At 39.0% G+C, this 25,841-nt stretch overlaps 1 protein-coding gene across 1 annotated transcript in view; it reads right to left on the bottom strand.

The window, feature by feature from the left end:
* Positions 1–18,917, bottom strand: part of LOC136257629 (P-selectin-like) — a 29,597-nt gene extending 10,680 nt beyond the window's left edge. The window contains exons 1-5 of the mRNA XM_066050884.1: positions 18,772–18,917; positions 18,419–18,610; positions 15,153–15,665; positions 14,786–14,980; positions 14,344–14,730 (exon numbers count right to left, since the gene is read on the bottom strand). Of these exons, the coding sequence (XP_065906956.1) occupies positions 14,344–14,730; positions 14,786–14,980; positions 15,153–15,665; positions 18,419–18,610; positions 18,772–18,862 (1,378 nt within the window). The 5' untranslated portion in view covers positions 18,863–18,917. The remainder of the gene's footprint in view (positions 1–14,343; positions 14,731–14,785; positions 14,981–15,152; positions 15,666–18,418; positions 18,611–18,771) is intronic.
* Positions 18,918–25,841: the final 6,924 nt, after the last annotated feature.

The following is a 25,841-nucleotide window of genomic DNA, read 5'->3' as shown; positions in this document are numbered from 1 at the left end:
TGCTCCAAAATGTACCTATTATACTTTTTGGAATTTCCCAACATTCCTGTCTCTTATGCTTGTTTTCATGCTTTTTATAATTGTGTGATGTGGTGTCCTTTTATACAATAAGGAAAATTCTGGACTGCTTCAGATTGTTCCAGATAATTCCAGAGCATTAAACAATAAACAATTACATATATAGGTCACATGATATATAGGTTACCTTTGTGTATAAAAACCTTGTAATTGACATGATTTGTGGGGGGGGGGGGGGGGGGGGGGTTCATAGATTGTTAATGTCAAAGCAGTTCTAGATGGCTTTACATTGGAGGTCCTACCGAGACTGACTGTTACCAGAGAGGAGAGTGGACCTCAATAGCAGTTTTAGCCTTAGTGCGTTAGTAGAGCTACCACGTACATAGTATAGAGGCTTGAAGATTTGGCTTAGGATATGAGCCAGAGGAATGGAAAGTCTAGGACAGAGTTTCCTTTAAACTCTAAAAGACTGAAGATATACCAGCTACAGCAGCTGGCACAAGCATTAGAACTCCCCACTACAGCATCCAGTGATGATTTAAGGGCTATGATCGAGGAGAAACTGAGAGCAATGGACAAGAATCCTCCAGACACTCAAGTTGTGGTTGATGTGGAGAAGGAACCTGTCACTACAGGATGTAGATGGGTTATTTTTGTCTTTTACTTCACCATTATCTTCACAGTCACTTACTCCTCGAACATCTCAGCTCCTGTGGAAGAATTGCCTTCAGAGCTGTCTAAAGAAACCCTAGAAGAGGTCAAGGATGACCACCCACAAGAATATTAAACTAAACATGTCCAGGAAAACACAAAGATAAAGTAAGGAGTTATCAAAATTAGAGGCCAATTGTGTAAAGTTGCAAGAGTAACTGCACCACTCCACTGAGGAGATAAGTTTCCTGAGGCGAGGAAAAGACATAGGCAGTGGAGACGAGGGGGCTGGGGGCCAGGAACACTGTTTGTAAGAAAATATTGAGATACTCTAATAGAACAGTCAGGATCTGGATACTCTAATAGAGCAGTCACAGTATTCAGAGAACCAGTGTAGCAAGTTACTTAGCTACATATGTGTAATTATAAATAAGGAGATATGATTGGTGGAGAGCAGCTATTGTCAGCAGGCTGTGATCTTTTTTTTTGTCTTCAATTTACAGCTGGCCTGGCACCCTCACTCTTTGGCCTGCTTCACCACCCCTGGGAAAAGAGCAAGAATTGGACACTAAAGAACAAGATTTGAATGTTCTTAAGGATATAACAGAAGAACTGATGGATAAAGTAGAAATGTTGCAGCAACAGCAACAGTTTGCTGTTCAAGAAATTGAGAGGTTGAATAAAGAGTTGGAAGCAAGGAAGAGTAGTGTCAAAGACCTTTGGAAGACCAACTGTGAGCAGTTAAATGAGTTTGATCAAGCTATGTTGGTTAAAGACGAGGAGTTACAGAGTCTAAGAAGTCTGCTGCCAAGCAAATCTCAAAGCACATATATTATGGGCAATCTTCTGAATTTCTGACAGCCAATAAACCAAGTACAACTCAACTTCTCTACAGCATTTCAAGAGTCAGTGCAGCCTTACTTAATGTAGGTGAGTTATGGACTTTATCCACAATGACGTCACGAGCACAAGATGGCCATGTTATTTGGGGTACTAATGTACAGGCTCCTATGAAGAAATTCCTTTGATCAGTCATATTTCACTTGTGAAGAAAGATACCAACCAGTAGCCAACAGGTATGGGTATAACGTAACAAAAACCATTGTAAACAAGCGTTATCTCGAAAATTTTCCACCATGCAATACTAATCATTTATTATGTTTTCTTGTACCCATACCTGTTGCTTAGAGCTCAACGTCTCCTTCCCTGGCTAAAATATGATTGATCAAAGCAATTTCTCCATAGGCATCTGTACATTAGTACCCCGAATAACATGGCCATCTTGTGCTCGTGACATCATTGTGGATAAAGTCCATTGTTTAATGTACTGTACCTGTTGTACAAACAACAAGTGTAACTCTAACACATTCAGTACCTACATTGCTGAGTTCAGGTGGTGCAACAAGGCTCCCACCACCAGACTATAGCCAACACAGACTGGTGACAAGTGGAGTAACAGGGGTAGGGTCAACACCTTTGAACACATCTGAGTCAATGACTCTAACTACTGGTACTTACATTGCACCAATCACATGCTCATGTCCTCCATTAGTACCCTCTGGTCCAGCTTACACTACACAACCAGTTTAGTGACAAGGAAAGGCTCCACCAATTGATCCCTTCACAGCTGAGGACCCCGAAATAAGATTTGATGACTGGCTCCCTACTTTGGAGAGAGCAGCTGTATGGAATGGTTGGTCTGAAGAGGAGACTCTAATGCAATTGGCAGTGTATTTGAGAAACAGGGCTTTCCAGGAGTGAAAGTTGTTGAATAGACAGGACCGTGGCACTTTATGAGGAAGCTATAAAAGTTCTACATACATGACTAGACCCTGGGAATCAGACACTAGCAGCTTTTGATTTTTGCCATGCAGTAAAGAATCACTCTGAAACTGTTGTGGACTATATAAGACGTCTAGAACTGACGAACCTTTCAATAGGTTTTGGGAAAGACAAGATATCCCCAGAGGCTAGAAGTGTGTAGCTGTATGGCCAGCTGCAGAGCAGCCTATATTTGAGTTCAGCAAAGCCCCTGCTGTGTCAGGAGCAAGAAGCTACCCTGACCTGTAGTGTTGTGAACCGGTATGGAAAAACCGGTTAATAACCGGTATTGTCCGGTATTGTCTGGTATTGTCCGGTATTGTCTGGTATTGTCTGGGTCAAGCCAATTATTGGCTAAGAACCTTTTAACCAGTTTTGCCCACCCACTTGGTAAACCATAAATTACTCCTGCTGACAAGTGTTAACATCACAACATAACCTCAAAGCATGTGTAAATATGTGCTTGTAATAGCTGTTATTGCAAGGCAGGATGTTGATGGTCACTTTGGTACCACCCTAAGGCTTCCAAAAGGCATGTTTAGTGCCATAATGTCTGCTAATTTACGGGTATGTTAGATACCCACTGGAGGTTTTTTAGTAGGGTTGACAACCCGAGGGAGCAGTTTGGTCACCGAGGCGTGGCATTAATTAGTGACCGAGGCACAGCTGAGGTCACTAATTAATTCCTGCCGAGGTGCCAAACCAAGCACGAGGGTTTCAACCTACTAAAAACCGACAGTGGGTATCTAACCTATTTAGAAAGCAGCTCGTTACCAGCACTGACAAAAGAAGCACAGATTCACGCTAGGTAAGGTCCTTTACAGCGTGTTTGCTTGTGCCGCCAGCTTAGTGGCCAGGTAAGTGTTGTTTTAGTAGCTGTTATTTAGGTCCAAGGCTTGTTTACTAGCTAATACAAGCTGGCCAAGAAGCACAACAAGCTTTATAAAAACTGGCCACGAAGTGCCAAGCTTTATTACAACGCGACAAGCTGTATTACAACTGGCCATGAAGCAACAAGCTTTATAACAGCTGGCCATGAAGCGACAAGCTTTATAACAGCTGACCACGAAGCGACAAGCTTTATAACAGCTGGCCATGAAGCTACAGGCTTTATAACTGGCCACAGATCTAGAGTGACAAATGTTACAAACAGGTGCATTAGCATAGCTGAAGTGTGTTGATGGTATAATGGCGACAGTGCTGACAAGCAGACGAACGCAAATGTGCTTGCTGTAAACTCGCAACACCAGTAGTTTCACTGATGGCTAGCTAGTTGTGAATGTGAACATTGTTGGGGTAACTGTGATGTGCATCGAGCAGCTGGCTCTTTCGGTTAATGGCTAGATTGGTCAAGTGCTGGGATGGCTGATGAAGGTAAAACCCCAACTCTCACTAACCATACAACCACTAATTAAATCAGTGACATAGAAAACTTTTTGAAGTGTTGCTGAATTTACCAACAGTCTCACGTGACAAGAGGTCTCTAAATGAAACTTAGAGCCCTCACCTCAGGTCTCTAAGTGGTATTAATAACCTCATTAACTGTGTCAACATCAAAGAGAATTATTCATGCTGCTTTCTAAAATCAGACAATAACCGGCCAATATCCAATTATTCACCTTCCAATAACCGGTTTTAGTAAACTCTGCAGGTTCACAGCACTACTGACCCGTGTCTAGCTGCCAGAAATGAAGAGAAAAGATTGGCAGAGTTGAAGAAGTGACAGCAATATGGGAGAGATCAGCAGAGATAATCTCTACAGAGATATTCTATTAGACAGCCACAAGGTAACCTCAACTAGAAATCTCTACAGAATACTGACAATAGTAAATTGAAGCAACCCTATAAACAACAGCCAAGATGTCATGTTTGTAACAGTCCAAATCATCTAGCAAGAGACTGCAAAGTACAGAAAACTGAAAGTGAGGGAAAGAGTAGTTTATCAAAATAGAACAGAGTTGTTCATGGCAGTAATTGTTCAGTAGTGGAAGCTAGTTCACCAGAGAAAAGCCAGTTTCAAAAGGTTGTTGAAATATTGTTTCCATCAAATTCAACTACATCTCCAAACAGTGGCGATTCTAGACCTGACCTACAGGGGGGGGCCAGTAGGGAACAGCATAACTATTGTTGTTTGGCTATAGTATAAAGTAGAATTTTCAGGGGGGTCTGGGGGTGCACCAGAAGCTGCAGGATTTTTGCAATTTAAAGGCTTGAAAACAGCCTAAAATTTGTTCTAAAAACATGAAAAATGCTAAAAATAACAATGCCAATCTATACAGCAACTTTTTCCCAAGATTTTTTAAAAGTTATTTTTTAACGGGGGGGCCTTGGCCCCCCCTGGCCCCCCCTTAGAATCGCCTATGTCTCCAACTGCAGGTCAGGGCACTTGTCAAGGTGAAGAGGGTAGTCCTCTGAGTGTTACTGTTGAGATAGAGGGAGTACCTGTAACTGGTATAATAGATACAGGCTCAAACATTAGTATTGTAAGTGGAGACTTATTTAAGACAGTAGTCAATACACCGGGTTGAAGGAGGAGGATTTTAAACCTGCCAATAAATGAGCTTTCAATTACAACAAGCAGCCTATTGTCTTGGATGGACAAATGGAAGTTGACATTGGCTTTGAAGACAGGAAAGTGTGTACTACAGTTTATGTGAAGATCAAGGCACCTGACCGGTTGCTGTTGTCTGAAACTGTCTATTAAGAATTGGGAATCGTTCAGTATCACCCCCAAGTCAATATCAGACCATTGGTATAGCTGGCACAGTAGATCAATCTCTAAGGATAAAGTGAAGATAATACAGTCCATTCAACTTCCAGCACAACACATAGCTGTGATGCCAGTGAAAATTATTGGCCATAGAGGTACAGTACTATTAGAGCCCTAGTAGATATGTTGCATATTGAAGAGTCTTTGTTAGAGGTTGATAGGGATGGAATAGCTGTGATAGTGGCATCAAATACCAGTAAGACCAGTCACTTACTGAAGAAAGGGGAAGAGTTAAGAACAGTCCAGGATGTAAGTATGGTTAATCTTCCTAAGTTCAAATTGTGTCATGTACTGAGACAGCTAGAGGACACATCAGATGTAGTAGAGGATGGTGAGTTTACCAATGAGAGAGTACAGTGGAGGAGACAACAAATGAAGTTATTATGTAATGTTAACCCTAATCTTACACTGGAAGAGAGTTCGCAGTTAGCAGAGTTATTAGCTAGTCATCATGATGTGTTTTCTCTTGAAGAAGGAGAATGAGGAGAAACTGGTCTGGTTAAATTTAGTATTGATACCGATGATTTTACTCCTAAGAAGCAGGCAGTCCGCAGAATACCTTATGCAGCCAGACAAGAAATTGCTAACCAGCTAAGGAAAATGCAGTTTGAGGGAGTAATACAGCCATCGGAGAGTCCATGGGCTAGCACTGTAGTTTTGGTTAGAAAGTGAAATGGTGACCTTCGTTTTTGTATAGATTACAGAGGTTTGCCTGACAAAATGTCAGATCAAAATAGAAGAAAGTTGTAGAGTTTTTATAGTGAAGCATTGTCAATAATAGCAAACACAATTTGACAACAATGATTGTATTATTATTTTAGGTTGAGTCACTCTATTCTGTCAATGTATTGTAAGGATTTCCCTATTATGATGAATTGTGTAAAACATTAGCATATCAATGTCAGGTAATGCTTTAGGTTGCCTAACATTTTCACTGGGGTTTGAAAAAAAATTATAATTGTCTCTGCCTTACATTGTTAAAGATTTGTTCCCAATTATGCAGCGTTTTTATGGTCTTACCAGACAGGGAGCTCCATTTAATTGGACAGCAGCAAGCTTTTGATGAATTGAGATCAGGCTGTTAACATCACCAGTACCAGTATATCCCAATTTTAGAAAAGGTTTGTGCTTGAGACTAACGCTAGCAAATGGGACTGGGGGCTATACTATCTCAGTTCCAGGATGACTCCAGGCTTCACCTGTTAGCTTATGCTAGCTGATCTTTGTCATCTAGTGAAAGGTATTATGCCATAACAGCTTGAAACTTTAGCCATTGTGTGGGAAATAACACATTTTCAATACCACTTGTATGGCCACAAAGTGACGGTATACACTGACCATGCAGCAGTGAAAGCTGTATTGGGTGCTCCTAATCTGAATGGGAAACATGCTAGGTGGTGGAGTAAGGTACGTATATGGTAGTGGAATACAAGAAGTTGATATTGTCTACTGATCTAAACAGAGCAACTGTCATGCAGATGCTTTATTTAGACAACCAGTACTACCATCGCCTGTTGAGGATGAGGGTACTGAAGAAGTCCAAGTGGCACTTATTTCCAGTAGAGATGATGTCAGTATCGCTAATCTTGTATCACAGCCACCAATCACTGCGACTGTATGGTTTGTTGATCGTATCTGACAGAGATGCCATGGATTATGCTCAGAGTTGTCCCCAATGTGCCATTTCCCAAGGAGCGGGGAGTAAACAGAAACCTTCGCTCCATCTTATTCCCACTGAACGTCCATTCCAAATAGTTGGAGTTGATGTGATGGAATTACCGATAACAACAAGAGGTAACAAGTATGTGGTTGTATTTCAAGACCTGTTCATCAAGTGGCCAATGGTTTATCTCACCCCTGATCGAAAGCAGTATGGATTGCTTGTCTATTGGTTGAGGAGATAGTACCATTATTTGGGGAACTTCTTTCTGATAGAGGAACTAATTTGCTGTCCCACCTGATGAAAGATGTATGTGAACTATTGGGTATTAAGAAGTTAAATACCACCGCCCACCACCCTGAATGTGATGGAGCAGTTGGATACTTTAATCGTACACTTAAATCCATGCTCAGGAAGCAAGCTGCAATACATGGGATCAGTACATACATGGAGGCCATTGGGTTTATTGTAACACCCCACACAGCTCAACTGGTGAAAAGCCATCTTATTGTTCAGTATGGACTGTCATAGCCCTACAGAAGAAGCAGCTATCTGACTCAACATTAATTTTATTCATCAGAGCTTTCATCGTAGATATTGTCTTTCAACAATCATAATCATCATTATCACGTTTTATCTAACTCATATGGTGTGACACATTAGATATGATACCAAATTCAATGATTGAAGCTAAACTAAACTGCTTTGCTATGCCTTGGTACTAGTTGGCACGTGACTGCATATGTCCCATAAAACTCAAACCCACAATGAAAAGCGTTTATTCCATCGATTGTAAACTTGCATTAGTGTAGTGCATTGCTTCTACTTAATTGAGAGGAATTATTTCACCATCCAAAAACAGGTTAGCCCTTTACTTTCTAACTGTTATAGCAGAAGTTATACTTATTGTGCTGGGCCCATTATGCTGCAATTATGCCAGCATTATGCTTTATGCTTTTCATGCCCTACTACGCCTAAAATTATGCTGGCAAAATCGACGCAAGCTTAAATAAATACCATTGCACTGTAAAACTATTATAAAAAGTGGGACAAGAAGGACAAAAGTAAGTCCATGATGCATACATTGCATCCCTTGTTGTACACTAAAAGCACAACTTAAGCCCAATCAACATTTATCTTTATAATATCAAGTCAGGAACAACAAATAAATACACCATGCTGTTGTAAATAAAATTAATGTTGACCATAACATCAAGTACAATAAGCATAACTGAAAAGAAACAGTAGGTGAGAAAATAGCAAAACATGCTTTCTGTATGCTTTTTTGTTACCTCTAAGATAATATTGAGAAAGTCAGTGGTACATACTTACATGCTATTTCCTGGTATAGCATAAACAAGTCACAAACATATACTGCATGTATTAACCCATTAATGGCCACTGCAATCATATTATGGTAGTTTGGCACCATAACTTACCCATAGAATAAAACTTTAGCCTTGCTATAACTTGTAAAATGTGTTTCACAGTAAGATACGCTAGTACTAAAATGGACATGCCCATAGAGGTTCTGTTTCTCAGATAACCAGATCCTTCTCAGATTAGTGTATGTTTGTTATGCAGTAGCAATGTAACCTTTCGTGAGTTAAATCGTTCTTCAAGTTGAAAAGTATACAGAAAGTGTTATACATCAATGGAGACAGGTAAAGTCAACAGTCGGCTGCTTTATCCTGGACATGGCATGGTGGACACGAGTGCCAGTAAATATATGCATGTGTAACAGCAAAAAGTGGACAAATTACAAAGAAACCAGCTATGGAATGGATTGCATGCATTGTGAGTAAATTGTATAGAATAGTATTTTGGAGTGTAAGACACCTTGTGGAAGGGGGGGGGGGGGGAATTCCATTGTTTGTTCAGGTTGGTTTTTACTAAAGTACAGACTTGGTTGTTTGTAACTTTGTTGAGGTAATTGTTAATTAACAAAAACAACATAGTTTATAACGAGTATTCTCTGTATATTGGATGGTTAGGATGACATGGTTCAACAATATGATAAACATACAAATCCTAGAAATATAATGTTGGTTATACATTTTAATCAGTGCTAATGAATCACAGTTACGGAGTTTACTAAAGCCAGATAGGTAAACTTGCTTGCAAAGTCATTATTTCATGTAGAGTGGTAATTTCATATTATCAGTAATGTGGGTATGGCCCATTATTTGAAAACATGTGGAAATGCTTGCTATAGCACTAGTTTTTCACCTTAGCCCAATGTTTTCAACTCATGGGACAGTGAAGGTAACAAAAAGCTTTCTGTCTGAGTGGTTTTCATGGCCAAATCTAAGTCATACATACTAATCATGTGCATGTGATCCCCACAAACAATTTTGGTCTTAATATCAAGACACACGGTAGTGTGTCGTGCGGCCCAAGGAGCCGGCAAGCCACACCCATGAGTATATTGACAGGAAGAACGAAAACGTCATTTTCACACCTTTGTATCTCAGTGATCACTTATCCGATTGGAACCAAATTTGCTACACAGTTGCCCGCCAGCCAGGGGAGTCTACATTGCAAATTTGAAGGAAATCGCTCCAGCCATTTCCGAGATATGAGCTGCCAAAGTTTCATTTTTTTTTCTTCATTTTTTTCTTCTTCGTCTTTTCGCACACTTGCAAAAATTGCTATAACAAGCAAACGCGTACTCCGATCGCCATGAAATTTGGCACACAGAAAGGGAGTCCAACGGCGAATCCTAGCATCACATTTGGTACAAATCCGATGAATGGTTCAGGAGTTATGACCGATTATTCGTGTAAAACAAGATCGATTTGTTGTCACGCCTACAGGGTAAACAGATTCATGGAATGAGTTGAAAATTGCTATGTAGATGGAGTAACCATCGTAGGAGTGCCTTTTGGTGGTTTGAAAGGAATTGAGATAAAGACCATGGAGATATGACACAAAACCCAACCTGTGTCACAATTACGCAATCGATTTTTACGAATAAAAAGTATTAGTTTTCACGCCTACTAGGCAAACCGCTTAGAGCAATGAGCTGAAAATCGGTGTATAGCTGGAATAATATTCATAGAATGTCCTTGCAGTAGTACAGAAGAATCGGATTACAAACCACTGAGTTATGATTCTAAAGCCAACTACGTGTAGCAAATGCGAGATCGAGATACTCTAATAGAACAGTCACCCTAATAGAGCATTCGGCTAATTTATTTAATCCATTATAGAATTTTATTACATCACAAGTTATTCTGTAGGGAGTTCAGCTGCAAACGGTTAATCTTATAGACAGTGCAGCAAGAAGCAAGTCACCATGTGGACAAGTATATCACTATAGAGATTCAGAACATTACAAGTCACACTGAAGAAAGTTCAGCTATAAACCAGTCATGCACCCTGTAGAGAATTCAGCTACAATTAAGTCACTCTCTAGAGAATTCAGCTACACACAAGTCACTGTGGAGAGAGTTCAGCTACAAACAAATTACCCTGTAAAGAGATCAGCTACAAATAAAACACTTTGCAGAGTGTTCAGCTACAACAAATCAACCTTTAGAGCGATCAGCAATGAACAAATCAACACAAATCTACCTGTAGAGAGATAAGCTAGAAACAAATCACCCTGTAGAGAGTTCAGCTACAAAAAAATCACCCTGTAGAGACATCAACTAGAAACTAGACACAATGTAAGGAGTTCAGTTACAAGCAATCACCCTGTAGAGAGTTCAGCTAAAACAAATCAACCTGCAGAGAGATCAGCTACAAACAAATCACCTTATAGAGGGTTCAGCTACAAACAAATTACCTTGTAGAGAGATCGGCTACAAACAAATCAACCTGCAGAGAGATCAGCTACACACAAATCAACTTGTAGAGAGATCAGCTATAAAAAAATCACCCTGTAGAGATATCAGCTAGAAACTAGACACAATGTAAGGAGTTCAGCTACAAGCAATCACCCTGTAGAGAGTTCAGCTAAAACAAATCAACCTGCAGAGAGATCAGCTACAAACAAATCACCTTATAGAGAGTTCAGCTACAAACAAATTACCCTGTAGAGAGATCAGCTAGAAACTAGACACAATGTAAGGAGTTCAGTTACAAGCAAATCACCCTGTAGAGAGTTCAGCTAAAACAAATCAACCTGCAGAGAGATCAGCTACACACAAATCAACTTGTAGAGAGATCAGCTACAAACAAATCAACTTGTGGAGAGATCAGCTATAACAAAATCACCCTGCAGAGACATCAGCTAGAAACTAGACACAATGTAAGGAGTTCAGCTACAAGCAATCACCCTGTAGAGAGTTCAGCTAAAACAAATCAACCTGCAGAGAGATCAGCTACAAACAAATCACCTTATAGAGAGTTCAGCTACAAACAAATTACCCTGTAGAGAGATCAGCTAGAAACTAGACACAATGTAAGGAGTTCAGTTACAAGCAAATCACCCTGTAGAGAGTTCAACTAAAACAAATCAACCTGCAGAGAGATCAGCTACACACAAATCAACTTGTAGAGAGATCAGCTACAAACAAATCACCCTGTAGAGAGATCAGCTAGAAACTAGACACAATGTAAGGAGTTCAGCTACAAACAAACCAACCTGTAGAGCGATCAACTAGAAACAAATCACCTTGAAGAGAGGTCAGCTACAAAAAATCACCCTGTAGAGATATCAGCTAGAAACAAATCACCCTGAAGAGAGGTCAGCTACAAAAAATCATCTTGTAGAGAGATCAACTACAAACAAAACACTTTGCAGAGAGTTCAGCTACAAACAAATCAACCTTTAGAGCGATCAGCAACAAACAAATCAACCTGTAGAGAGATCATCTAGAAACAAATCAACCTGCAGAGTGATCAGCTACAAACAAATCAGCTTGTAGAGAGATCAGTTAGTAATACACACAAATCAACCTGTAGAGAGATAAGCTAGAAACAAATCACCATGTAGAGAGTTCAGCAAAACAAATCAATCTGCAGAGAGATCAGCTACAAACAAATCACCTTATAGACAGTTCAGCTACAAACAAATTACACTGTAGAGAGATCGGCTACAAATTAATCAACCTGCAGAGAGATCAGCTACACACAAATCAACTTGTAGAGAGATCAGCTACAAACAAATCACCCTGTAGAGAGATCAGCTAGAAACTAGACACAATGCAAGGAGTTCAGCTACAAGCAAATCACCCTTTAGTGAGTTCAGCTACAAACAAATCAACCTGCAGTGAGATCACCCACAAAAACGCACCTTGTACAGAGTTCAGTTACAAACAAATTACCCTGTAGAGAGATCAGCTAAAAGAATTCACCTTGTAGAGAGTTCAGCTACAAAGAAACCATCATGTAGAGAGTTCAGCTGCAAACAAATCACCCTGTAGAGAGTTCAGCTACAAAAAAAATCACCCTGTAGAGAGTTCAGCTAGACGAAGTCACCTTATAGAGAGTTCAGCTACAAAGAAACCATCATGTAGAGAGTTCAGCTACAAAGAAAGCACCATGTAGAGAGTTTAGCTGCAAACAAATCACCCTGTAGATAGACCAGCTAGAAGAGGTCACCTTGTAGAGAGTTCAGCTACAAAGAAACCATCATGTAGAGAGTTCAGCTGCAAACAAATCACCCTGTAGAGAGTTCAGCTACAAAAAAATCACCCTGTAGAGAGTTCAGCTAGACAAAGTCACCTTATAGAGGGTTCAGCTACAAAGAAACCATCATGTAGAGAGTTCAGCTACAAAGAAAGCACCATGTAGAGAGTTTAGCTGCAAACAAATCACCCTGTAGATAGACCAGCTAGAAGAGGTCACCTTGTAGAGAGTCCAGCTACAAAGAAACCATCCTGTATATAGTTCAGCTACATTTCAAGTCACCCGGTAGAGAGATCAGCTGCAAAAAAATATCCTGTGGGGAATAATGGGCATGTAATAAATATATGTATATAATGTATATAATTACTAATAAAATCAAAAATAATTGAAGTATTACAAATCTTCTTTAAGTTCTTTTCTTCTACCTGTGGTAAAGAAAAAAAAACCCATGGGTTAAAAAAGCCCCAAAGCCAGCCATAGGCCGGCTTTGCAGTATACAAATACAAAAAGAAGTGATATCTAATCAAAAACAGCCACGCTGTAAAAAAAGGTGTGGCCCCCAAAAAGGCCATGGTGAAAAAAGATGTAAAATCCAAGATTGCGGCCAAGAAATGGCTGTGATGGTAGGTTAATGGTTACATTTTAATAACGACAATTCAGGTGAATTTTGTGCCACTTGGTCTTGGCACCAAATTCACCTGAATTGTTGTTATTAAAATGTAACCATTAACTTACCATCACAGCCATTTCTTGGCCGCCACCTTGGATTTCACATCTTTTTTCAGCATGGCCTTTTTGGGGGCCGCACCTTTTTTTACAGCTTGGCTGTTTTTGATTAGATTATATAATTCCTGCTCAGTTGTAGCCTGGGCTACATTCAGATGTAGCCCAGGCAAGTTGCCAACTGGGCTACATTGCTAACGTAGCCCTGGAGACTCCTTTGAACTGAGGTGTGAAAGTGGTAATTACATATAAATTATACTTAGCTTAATGAGGTTTAAAAAATATACATGTTTAAGGATGCAGTCACATTAGCTAGATGCATTTATCTCCACTTCATTATCTCACTACCACTTCAACTCCTATTCCTCTGACATTTCCTAGTATCACTACCAGTTGGCTTATAACCATTGTTACAAGTGATCATTCCGTTACAAGGATCAGTAAGCGACGAACATAGTGACAGGCTTCTTATGTGCATGGATAAACAACTTTTAGCATAATAACCTACAAATGGGAGCTGAGATATAGCTATCAGTTGTTCATGGGGCTTCCTTCATTTACTAATTCAGCCATTTTCATACCTTTCTATTGCAACTCACGTATATGGCACAAGCCATTAAAATTATACAGTACAACCATATGTGTATGGTACATACCATACATCTATTTCCATACCATAATTATGAGTATAGCTTATAATCCATGATGTAATGCTAGCTGTACTTACAGTCACCTCATTCCTGCACTCAGTGAGACTGAGTGCAGGAATGAGGTCATTATACAGACATAATCTCTGGAATAATAAATCCGGTATTGTGTACTAAGCTAGTAAACTTTAACTAATTTAATTACATTGCTAAACTTGTAGAGGTTTCAAATTACTACTTCTAAACTACAGCACTGTGATTTACAAACTATACAATATAAATTCCTACAAAACTATAAATAAAAAAGGCACATACATCACATCAAATACTGTGTCACTGCCAGTTAGCTCATAACCAGTGAAACTTGTACTGTATAACTATGCACAGTACACATCTCTCTTATGACCCCTCATGTGCTACATATCACAAATTATTTTTAAAGAATACACAACACCAAAGACAACACAGTAACCTACTCCTTTCACAACTCCATCCTCCTCCACTTGTCATCCACATTACTGATGATCCATCACTCAATACATCACACACATATGATGGCTCTCCACTACCATCAAAGCCTTCTTCACACTGCAGATCACACATTGACTGATATGACCTACTACAAGACTCAGCCAACATGCTGTTAATTGGTAGTGATGATGAGGGACACTCAATGATGGTACAGGACACTGGTGATCCACTCCAGCTACCATCAGACTGACATGTTCTCTGAGGACTACCAGTTAACTCATAGCCAGTGTAACATGTGAAACTACAAATGTCTTCATAGGAAGTAACTCCATCATCTCCCAGTGAACAATTTATTGTACCATTACTAGGGTCAGTAAGCAAAGGACAGGGAACTATATAACATATGCATATAATTTGGTAAGGCCTAATAAAGATGTGTTAACATACCTCTTCTACATACATCATCACTACCATTCCAGCTCCCATTACTTTGACAGGTCCTAGTGTCACTACCAGTTAGCTCATAACCAGTGTTACATGTGAAACTACAAGTGTCTCTCTCATAACCCATTCCAATACTACCAGAAGTACATGATGTTATCTCTCCATTGAATGGTGTTGTGAGGTTATTACACAGAATATCTAAACAAGCAAAACATTAAAGAACAGATGGCTGATATTTTAGTAAATTAAAAAGGTGTTTAATTTAGGTACCGTACAAACGCATACAGTATATGAATATCTACATAATTATGTATATATGATATTGAGGTACATAATAGTCAGCAAAATGACTGTCACCATGCATACTCACCAAGTGTGAACTGGATCAATGGTTGTCGTCCATCAGGAGTGAAGCTTGCACTGCTAAGATTAAATGATGAAGCATTAGATCCAATGAATACATACAACACATATCCAAGTGTTTGTATATCTCTAGTGACATAACCAGAATCAGGTGGATTATAAAATCCTATAACATCTCCAGATAGAAATTGTATTCTGTCATTCCCAGTAAGTGAAATGATAGCTTCTCGGTAGGTTAACTGAGTATTGAGGTGATCTGATTGTATCTGAACTTTATCAACTAAACTATAGTTGAGTTGTGAAGTTGGTGACTGTCTCCATACTTGTATATAAGGAAGATTAGTACCAGTGTTATCATAATTAGGTATCTCAGTAGGAGTATCTATCCTAACCCTGATGTTGGTTATCCTACCGTTACAAGTAAAGTTGAGACGTGGAACAATTACTGTTCTATTAGCAATGAGCTGACTATCAGGAATTTGCTGAACATTATCAACAACATCTATACAAGTCAGTCCAGCTATTGAATGAAAACCACAACAATGAATGACCAATTAAAAAGCAAATATCATACTACTAACACAAAGGAGTAGTTTGAAATATCCACGTAATATGCTAGCATTATGTTGGTATAGCACTCCAGCCTATTATGCTTTTATTATGCTCACATATTTGACACAGGCCAAAATCCAATTGGTTTCTGCTTGGCCATCTTTTTATTTTAATATACAGTGCAAAAAGATGGCCAAGTAGAAACCAATTGTAAATTTTTAGTTAAATTAATTTTGGTAGCAATGTAGTGTAATCATCTTTTATCATCTCAGTAGTATTGTTTATATTGCAAGCACACATGTACAGCTAGCTGGATGTGATAATGTGAAGCATATAGAAAATGAATGCACAAAAGTGCCTATACTGTAAATGTTTTCTTGGCCAGATTTTGATATCATGTCTTGGTTACCCCATGAACATGTACTTGTGCATTCTTGGCCTCGCCTTTTTTTACAGCTGGACTGTTTTTGGCACAGGTTAATAAATCAGGACAGTGAATGCTACTCAAACAAAATTGACCTGAAATATGCTTTTCATTTAATACCAGTGTAGTGGAACTTGCTAAGAATATGTTGGAAACGACAGTTCTATTTGATACATGTTTGCCATTTGGTCTATGACAAGCACACTATCTGTTTAATTGTCTTTCACTGCACTGGATTTTTCAACATAACTATGGCATAGAGATGTACAATACCTACGTACCTGTATTAAGCCGTCCAAGGTTATGGCCCTTTAACTTCCCTTACTTGCTTAGGCATACATACATCTGAATACCCTTACTATGGAAGCAAGCATAACGATAGAGACTAAAGTAGGCACTACTACTAGAACTGAGATCACACACCAAGAGAGAACACCTCTTGCTGATAGAAAAATTTATTTGCATGAAAAGTGCTTCCTGATGGCAGAATTTTTTTAAAAGGATGACAGACTTAAAACATTTCCATCACAGGACTACAATCACCCTAGATGTCTGTATGGATATGTGATGGTGGCTTGATTTCATACCACAACGTCCAGGAAAAAGCCTGGTATTAGAAGAGCATTGGTTTCTAGGTCCTAAGCTACAACTATACATGGATGCCTCAGATACCCATGGATGGGGTGCACATGCACATGGTTCCAAGGACATTGGTCTAAAGCACATATGTGCATAGAAATAATCACTATTCTGACTAGTATTTCACTACAAAGTGACTGCTCTATCTAAGGGGTTGTAGGTAAGAGGTGTCATGGCCTTGAGGGTCAGCTATAGGTGAAGGCTGCATGTTCTTAACTTACTTACTCATGGCATTACTTACTTACTTACTTATGGCAAATGTTGTTTACTTATGGTATTTTAAAAAGTGTGTGCAATTAATAGCCTATTGTTACTTCATTAGCATACATCATGATGTATTGGCTGATGGCTTCTAGCCAGCTGCTACAGGGCAATGGACAACACATTAGTACTCTATTGCAGTTTCCATTGATTGCTCTATTAGGGAGTATCATTCTATTTTCATGGAATTGAGTTCCATGGTTTGAAATATCCACCTGATATGCTAGCACTATGCTGGCACAGCACTCCAGCCTATTATGCTTTTTATTACGTTGGCATATTTGACACAGACTTAGTGATCGCTGCCTGATAGAATTCCCAGGAAATGTACCAAGAGAGAACTCCTCTCATTGATAAGAGTTTTTATTTGCATGCAAGGTGTGTGTGGTTCCTGCTAGCAGAAGTTTCTTAAGAAGGTGATATATACTTAAGTACCAAAGTGAAACATCTCCATCCCAGGACTAGATGCTTATATAGACTATGATAGTGGCTTGATTTCCTGCCATACTGACTAGTAAATAAACCAATATTAGAAGAACATTGAACTCCAATACAACTACACACAGGTGCATACCAGGTACTAGTGGATGGGGTGCATACTGGTGTGGCAAATGGCTCCAAGGGCATTGGTCAAGCACAAGTACACATTGCCATAATGTGGAAGCAACTATTTGCAACAGTTGTAGCAGTACATACCTGGGGATCATATTGGCACAGGCAAAAGATCTTGTTTCCAGCATCAGTATACTGAAATCAGGCACCACTCATGCAAGCCAAACCATGGTCTTGGTTTGCTTATTTAATTAAATACAACATCAACATATGTACCACTTATATATCATGTATTAACAACTATGCTATCTTGCTACCAACAAGACTACATGATTCTGGATGTTGGTCCCAGCAACCAACTGTACAAAAGACATCATCGCTGCTGGGCCTAGCCACTCCTTTACGTATACACCTCTCATGGAGTTGTCACATCCACTCATAGATATGGTTAAGCTTTAATTAGAACTATAGTAAATGTCTCACTATCCCTCCAGGAATCAGCTGCATGCTTCAGTTAATGTTTTAGCTTTATATATACTCTAAAACACTACAAAAAAGTTTGTCCTATAGCTGTCATGTTCAGCTGTACTGTCATCAGATGATATAGTGAGGGTGTGATGGTATCATTCTTTGTGTTGCAAATTGGAGGCATACAGCTAAGGCTATACAAAAGTATTTTACATTTGCAGTTGTTAAATTTCTAAACTTAAAAAGTTTGCTAGGCTATTCAGCATTGTATAATTCGTGATTTGTTATATTCCTATACCACAATGAGATAATATCAAAGAATAGCATAGTATTACTCATACCATAGGTTAAGAACTAATAAAGATGTGTTAACATACCTCTTCTACACACAACATCATTACCACTCCAGGTCTCATCACTCTGACAGATCCTAGTGTCACTACCAGTTAGCTCATAACCAGTGTTACAAGTGAAACTACAAGTGTCTCTCTCATAACCTACTCCTATACTACCAGAACTACATGTTATCTCTCCATTGAATGGTGTAGTGAGGTTATTACACTGAATATCTAAACAAATGAAACATTTAAGAAAAATGATGGTTGATAATTAAGTAAATTTAATTAAGGTGCAGTACAAACAGATAGATGAATATCTACATAATATTATGTACATTATGATACTGAAGTGTATAATACTCAGCACACAAAAAGACTGTCACCATACTCACCAAGTGTGAACTGGATCAATGGTTGTCGTCTATCAGACATGATGCCAGTACTAAGATTAAAATGATGAAGCATTAGATCCGATGAATACATACATCACATATCCAGGTGTTTGCATATCTCTAGTGACATAACCAGAATCAGGTGGATTATAAAATCCTATAACATCTCCAGATAGAAATTGTATTCTGCTATTGCCAGTAAGTGGAATGTTAGCTTGGGTTGACTGAGTATTGAGATGCCTTGATTGTATCTGAACTTGATTAACTAAACTATAGTTGAGTTGTGAAGTTGGTGACTGTCTCCATACTTGTATATAAGGAAGATTAGTCCCAGTGTTATCATAATTAGGTATCTCAGTAGGAGTATCTATCCTAACCCTGATGTTGGTTATCCTACCATTACAAGTAAAGTTGAGACGTGGAACAATTACTGTTCTATTAGCAATGAGCTGACTATCAGGAGTTTGCTGAACATTATCAACAACATCTATACAAGTCAGTCCAGCTATTGAATGAAACCATAACAGTGAATATTTAACAACCAAATGTCGTACTACTAACACATGGGTAAAAGGTATGATTTAAATGTGTTATAGATACTTTGTTAGCACTTATCTATTAATTTTACTTTATACTGTAGTTCCAGAATTATATTAGAATTTAGAAGCAGGACCAAGACTTTGATGTCACTTCCATTCCAATAGCTACTACTACTATTGTAGCGGAAAGGTTAGGAATTCTAAAATTTAAGAAGGGAACATAGGAATACAAGGTATTAATAAACGAAGGTCATTTTTACCTGCAGCTATACTAGTGCATATTTAATTCCTACTTCAGTCATAATGGGTACACTCATGCACAAATGAGGTTGGGATTAAATAAATGTCCACTGGAAATGTAGGCAACCTCTTGTTTCACTCCATTATCCATACTAAAGTTTATAATTTCTCTTATTCTTGTTAGTTTATATACTTATTTTCTGTAGCATAACTTATGACTGGTGAGCCCACTCATACCAGCTACATCAAAGGAAAGTATGGCATTATCAAAATTAAATGCCTATTGACTATCAACTGATGTGGCTATTTCACATGTTTTCAGCTGTGTTCCTTCCATTACACAGAGTTACGAAGAGTATAAGAAGTGCGATTAATCCACTCAGTGAAGCAATTCCAATTTAACACAAGATGTGCTACCCATGCATGAATCAATACTCATGCGCTAGTGGAAAAAATACCGTATAGAGGGAAACTTGAATGAATAGCCACATAGCAAAATTTTATTACGAGAAATAGACTTGGCAAATTCTAGCTCAATCTTTAGCCATAAAGAAGTTTATCTCAGGTGCTACAAGTAATTGGTTGGTTAAACTTTGGCAAAATTGTAGCAAATCACCAAATTCACCAAAGTTTCTCTCAATATGATAGACACAAAGACACAAATGATGACAAAGGTATGTCAGTCCATGATGCATACATTGTAGCTGCTATGATGAGCAAAAAGGTGCTTTGCAGGCCTGAATGACATTAAACAAATTAGCTAGGCCTGTAATATCAACCATAGTCAAGTTATACTTGACTGAGGGTATCCACCAATTATTTAAACATTCAGTTAAATAAAAAACTTATTAATAGCATTTTGAGTCAACAAAGTCGCTCTGAGCACATAATTATTTTTTAGGCTGATGTACACTTAAAATATATGGTTAGTTATCATCAAAGAAGTGTTAGACCGATTTTTCATCCCACAAGCATGCACAACAAGGGACAAATGAACCTTTGCAGTGCTTATGGGGCTCTTATTACTATACTGTGCTACATGATTAATAGCATGATCAACAGGATGATTTTAAATCATCCAGTTTATGAACCTGCCCTAATGTCCTTCCATACTTTGGTAGTGATGTCAGGGGGTAAAAAGAGGAAGTAGTTGATGTGAGGGGGCTGATGTAATCTCTAGCAGCAGGAGGTCTGGGGGCACAGCCCCCTAGAAACTGTAGTCTTTTTAGTTTTCATGATGTTTCAAAAGTTTTCAACTAAAACATCAACTTTTTAGTCAAACATATTAAAACAGTCTATACAGTAAAAAACTTTTTAGCAAAGTTTTTAGAATAAAAGCTGTTGAATAAACATGAAACATTTATAACCAGTCTTTAGACACCTGGTACAGTGGTAAATACCAGCTCTCAAGTAAGAGGTCAGTGGTTACAATTCCTGCTGTAACTATTTTTTTCATTTTAAGACTAATTTTAGGAACATGTTTTCTTTATGAAGAGCTTTGACTGCTCTATTAGGGTATTTGAGAGTTCAATTAGAGTAGACTATATCAATCCTTTTCACAGTTTTCAGCCCAACTCCAAGAAGTATAATATTTCAGCGAGATCTGAGGGGGAGCTAGCCCCCCTCAGCAGACTGAAGGGAGGATTCCATCCCTAGCCCCCCTTTTCACTGCCTATGTGACTCAAATGGTTTCATGGGACCAGGAGCTTTGGAATGAGCCTTAGTTACCACCTTTCGGCTGATATAACTCAAATACAATAAAAACCAGTTTATCACACAAGGAAATATACATCATAGTTACAGGTGCAAGGAAAAATTTGACAAGCTTGTATGGTTAAAGTGAAGGGGATTGTCACTTGAAGTGTAAATTCAATTCCTACTTTAGTTCATATAATTAGCAATAAATCAGCAAGGCTAAAGTAGGTGATGACCTTAAAAATCCTTTTGTAAAAGCCTTACAGATAAGACAAAACTGTAAAACAATGCTGAAGAGAGATAAGCTGCTATCACATACTGTTCTAAAAAGTTCTAGCTTGCTAGGTTAAGCTGGCTAGCTATAGTTCATAATAGCCATGCTGCAGAGAGGAGTCACCTTTTGCAAAATCTGTCACTGTTTAAAATAGAAATTAATTATGCAAATATAAATTTATGCTTTTCTCACCTGAATATGATACACAGCACATCAATACAACTACTAAACTGATGAGGTCCATATCACCAATAGCTATAATTTGAATACAAATATATGATCACGTTATCATCAAAATACACACCTTTTAATTTACTGAAAGGCATGTATGTACATGCAAGTTCGTAGACATACTGTATCTATCAGAGTTACTTAATACTGATGGTTTACCACTATTCATAATTATATGGGTTAAAATATTAGCATATAATTGCCATTTTTCAATTATTGACAGCAAGTTTAAATAATAAAAATAGAAGTACACCATACACATTACATCATCAACATGTGCACTAGTCTATAAATACAACTAGCTACACCATTTTTTGGTTTTTCTGAAAACCAAAAATATGCACAAGGGTACAGGGTGGGAGGGAAAATTTGATATTACAACCTTACTTTCCTCATATAATCCAAAAACATCCTGACTGCCTGGCAGACTTCCATAAGCATTCAAGCATTAATCAGATGGCTGCAGGTTCGAGGCTGCCCAGGTCCAGTCATGGAGTTTTTTTCCTTTCTCCATCTTTTTGTAAGCTTTAAACAGGCTGTAGGACCAGGTGTCCTACAGACCTTCAGTACTTGTGCTGTAAAGCCTTAATAAATAAAATAAAAGAATTACAAATAGCATGCGACCTGCGACGTTTGAAAATTATACTTTGAAAGACTCAGTTTCTATATCAACCTGTGACTTTGAAGCCTTGGCCGCCAACACAGGGGTTCCAAACTCCACTGAATGACATAAAACTTCTAAATACTCCTTCGCCAGACCAGTCAGCTGCTTTCATAATATCCTCCACAGGCATTGCTGCTCTGGTTGCTGCAGCAGCCTGAATCAAGAATGAGTTCTTAATCTGTCAATCCTTACCATGTCATTGATGATCTATCCAGGCTATATAGTTTACTCTAATTCATGATGTAGTGAACCACTGGAAATAGACTTACTCGCTTCCCGTCTGGCTCACTAATTACCTCAGTATTACAGCTGAAGGCTGAGCCCAGCAGCAGAGGCAACAAATGACTTCACTCAGTGTTGGAGCCAGCTAGAGGATATGCAAACCCCCCATTATGTCTCCTGTTAGCTACACTGGCAAAGATCCAAACTGACCAAGCAAGAGTAGTGCTAGTGGCCCCTTTGTGGAAGACACAACCCTGGTATCCTCCAATTATCAAGTGGATTCCCACTACTGATCCCTAGACAGGATGGCACAGCGATATCTACAACTCTGGAGGAATTCATTATGCCATTAGAATTTCCATGGTTGGTTGTCTGGTCAATGTCTGGCAGCACTGCGGAACAGAAGGGTTGTCAGAAGGCACTTCAACATTACTGGAATCAGCATGGAGGGACAGGATTAAGTCTACCTATGAGTCACTCTTCAAAATTAATGGTGGGATATGTAGCTGGTGTACGGAGCATGGTAGAGATACCATTAAGCACTCTTTAGTCAATATTTTGAATTTCTTGGCAGATTTATTTAAGTAAGGATATGAATATAGATCATTGAATTCTTATAAGTCGTCACTTTTTTAGTACATGAGGAAATGGGTAGAGCAGAGGTTGGCAAACATCCCTTGATGACACAAATGCTAGAAGGAGTATTCAATCAGAGACCAAAATCATTATTAGTCCATTTGGAATGTGGACCAAGTATTGTTATTGTTTAGGAATGAGGGTACTTCCAGCTCCTTTCCACTCCAAAGTTTGACAATTAAGACTAATGGCACTATCTTGTTCTTGCAGAGGAGCTGATCTAGATCTTATCAGTAGATCATATCCTATGTACCAAAGTGAGCACAAAATTGTCTATCAAAGCAATTACAACAATCACACCGCCAAGTTGTTTTCTTTTTTTCCAAGATTTAAAGTGGACTTATGTCTGTGTTGGTCCTTCATTGGTAAATATGGTCCAGTAACTTCTAGCATAATGGTTAAATCATGCCTGGAATTGACACACCCATGTTTCAAGCTCATTCTACCACGTCATTCTTAGATGATGGAGTGATTTGTCTGATTAATTCTATTAACGAATGAGACCTTTACCTGCTAACTAGTTTGGCCATTCTTGAATGGAAGCTGATTTCTATTGGTGTTGAATCAATGGAAGTTTGAGGCAATAACAGGTCTCTGATACCCTTAGATGTTCTGGGCCACATGTGTGCTACACTGATCAAGCCAGCAAGCCTGTCCCAGGTGCAGGCAATCTTGTGAAACTTGATCATGCTGGAGATATACCATTGCAATTATTGGTCTTCAACAAGGAATTCCTAGTAAGCACAAGTCATCAGCTTGTGTTGGTTACATCCCTGCCCTTTGTACACATCACCTGTCACTACTAACGATTGAACAGCAGACCCTAACTGCTCTTAATTCCATGTCTGTTACTTGCCTGGGAGGTGTTCTGTAGTGAGACAAATCTGTGGTTTTATGTACCATTTCCATATCTGAGTAGCTAGTGAATTCATGAGCCTCGAGTGTGCCCCCCACCCCACCTCAAGATGATTTATGCATGCTCTGGTGGATACGTTGTCTGTCCTTACCAGTATATTTATCAGGGGTTTCTCTTTGGAAAATTCCTGAATTGCTAGTGATGCTGTCAGCAGCTCCAGGAAATTTGTGCATTAATTTTGATGTTTCTCACAATCCACCTGTTCTCAGGTCTGGGCCTTTCAGTGTTTCCCCAATGCATCTGTCTTTACCACTAGATCCGGTAGTCCTGCAATCAGTGGGGTATCATGGACTTTATTCACAATGACATCATGTGGCCATGTTATTTGGAGACTAATGTACAGGTGCCATTGTTTTTAATCAATCGTATTTCAGCTAGGGAAGTAGATATTGAGCAACAGGTATGGTTACAAGACAATACTTTAAATAAATGAATTGTGCTGCATATTGGATTTGTTTGTAATAATTTTTGTTACTTTACACTCGTACCTGGTCAGTATCTTACTTTAACCCCCAAATAATTAGGCCATCTTGTGCTTGTGATGTCATTGTGGATTAAGTCCATTGTATCTCTGGCCTTGTTGGTTCCACCATAACAGCTCTCGTTTGGCATAATTTATGTTGAAATTTTCACTACTGAAACTAAATAGTTCAGTTGCAAGTAATATGTAATATGTAATGAGTTACTTTTAAAAAGTAATTGCCCCAACACTGGCAGGCAGGCAGGCAGGCAGGCAGGCAGGCAGGCAGGCAGGCAGGCAGGCAGGCAGGCAGGCAGGCAGGCAGGCAGGCAGGCAGGCAGGCAGGCAGGCAGGCAGGCAGGCAGGCAGGCAGGCAGGCAGGCAGGCAGGCAGGCAGGCAGGCAGGCAGACAGGCAGGCAGGCAGGCAGGCCAAAAACTTCTGACTTTACAGTAGTTAGTGGCATCAATTTACTTAAATAAAGCAGTCAGGAGTGACACTATGAAAATTTATTTTTGGTGATTAGTAGCATTTAGTGTACTGACAAATAAAGGGCAATATACCAAAAACATAGCTTACACATTACACAATGATGATAGGAAGCACAATGACGGATCCAGGATGGGGCATTGGGGGCAAATGCCCCCCAAACCCCTCACTTTGTGGAGGAGCCAGCCATAGCTACTTCTGATTAAAATAGCTGCTAAACTTTATGTCAGGCCAAGAAACTCATAAAAATATGCACCATTTATTACAAATTCACCTTAAACCAAAGAGAACCAAAGTCAAGCTAGCTGTGCAATTGTCACCCAGCACCTTCGTGCGTATTAAGCGCCTCTAAAAATAATTATCGTGTTGCTATTGTTAAAGACATTCAAAGTCTTTTAAACAGCTTTTAAGACTTCACAACCATCTGAAAAGGCCAGAATGGCAAAAATTAACAGTGAGAGGTGATTACTTGCTGCTTCAAAAATGCAGCACTGAACTAGAGAATCTGCATGGATCTCCCCAACCACTTACAACTTAGCTTGTTTGTGCCCCTTCCCTTGCCAGCTCCTGGATCTGCCCCTGAGGCGGGTGGTGTTGCACTATTTACTGCAGATGTTACACAAATATTTATCAGTTTGGTAACATTTCAGAGATTACAATTATGATTATTATTAAATACAGGTAAAGGCATAGCTTGTATACCCA

Source organism: Dysidea avara, chromosome 6 (genome assembly GCF_963678975.1).
Source record: "Dysidea avara chromosome 6, odDysAvar1.4, whole genome shotgun sequence".
Taxonomy (NCBI): Eukaryota; Metazoa; Porifera; class Demospongiae; order Dictyoceratida; family Dysideidae; genus Dysidea; species Dysidea avara.
Note: the sequence above shows the minus strand (reverse complement) of the source record. Positions and strands in the feature narration are given on the sequence as shown.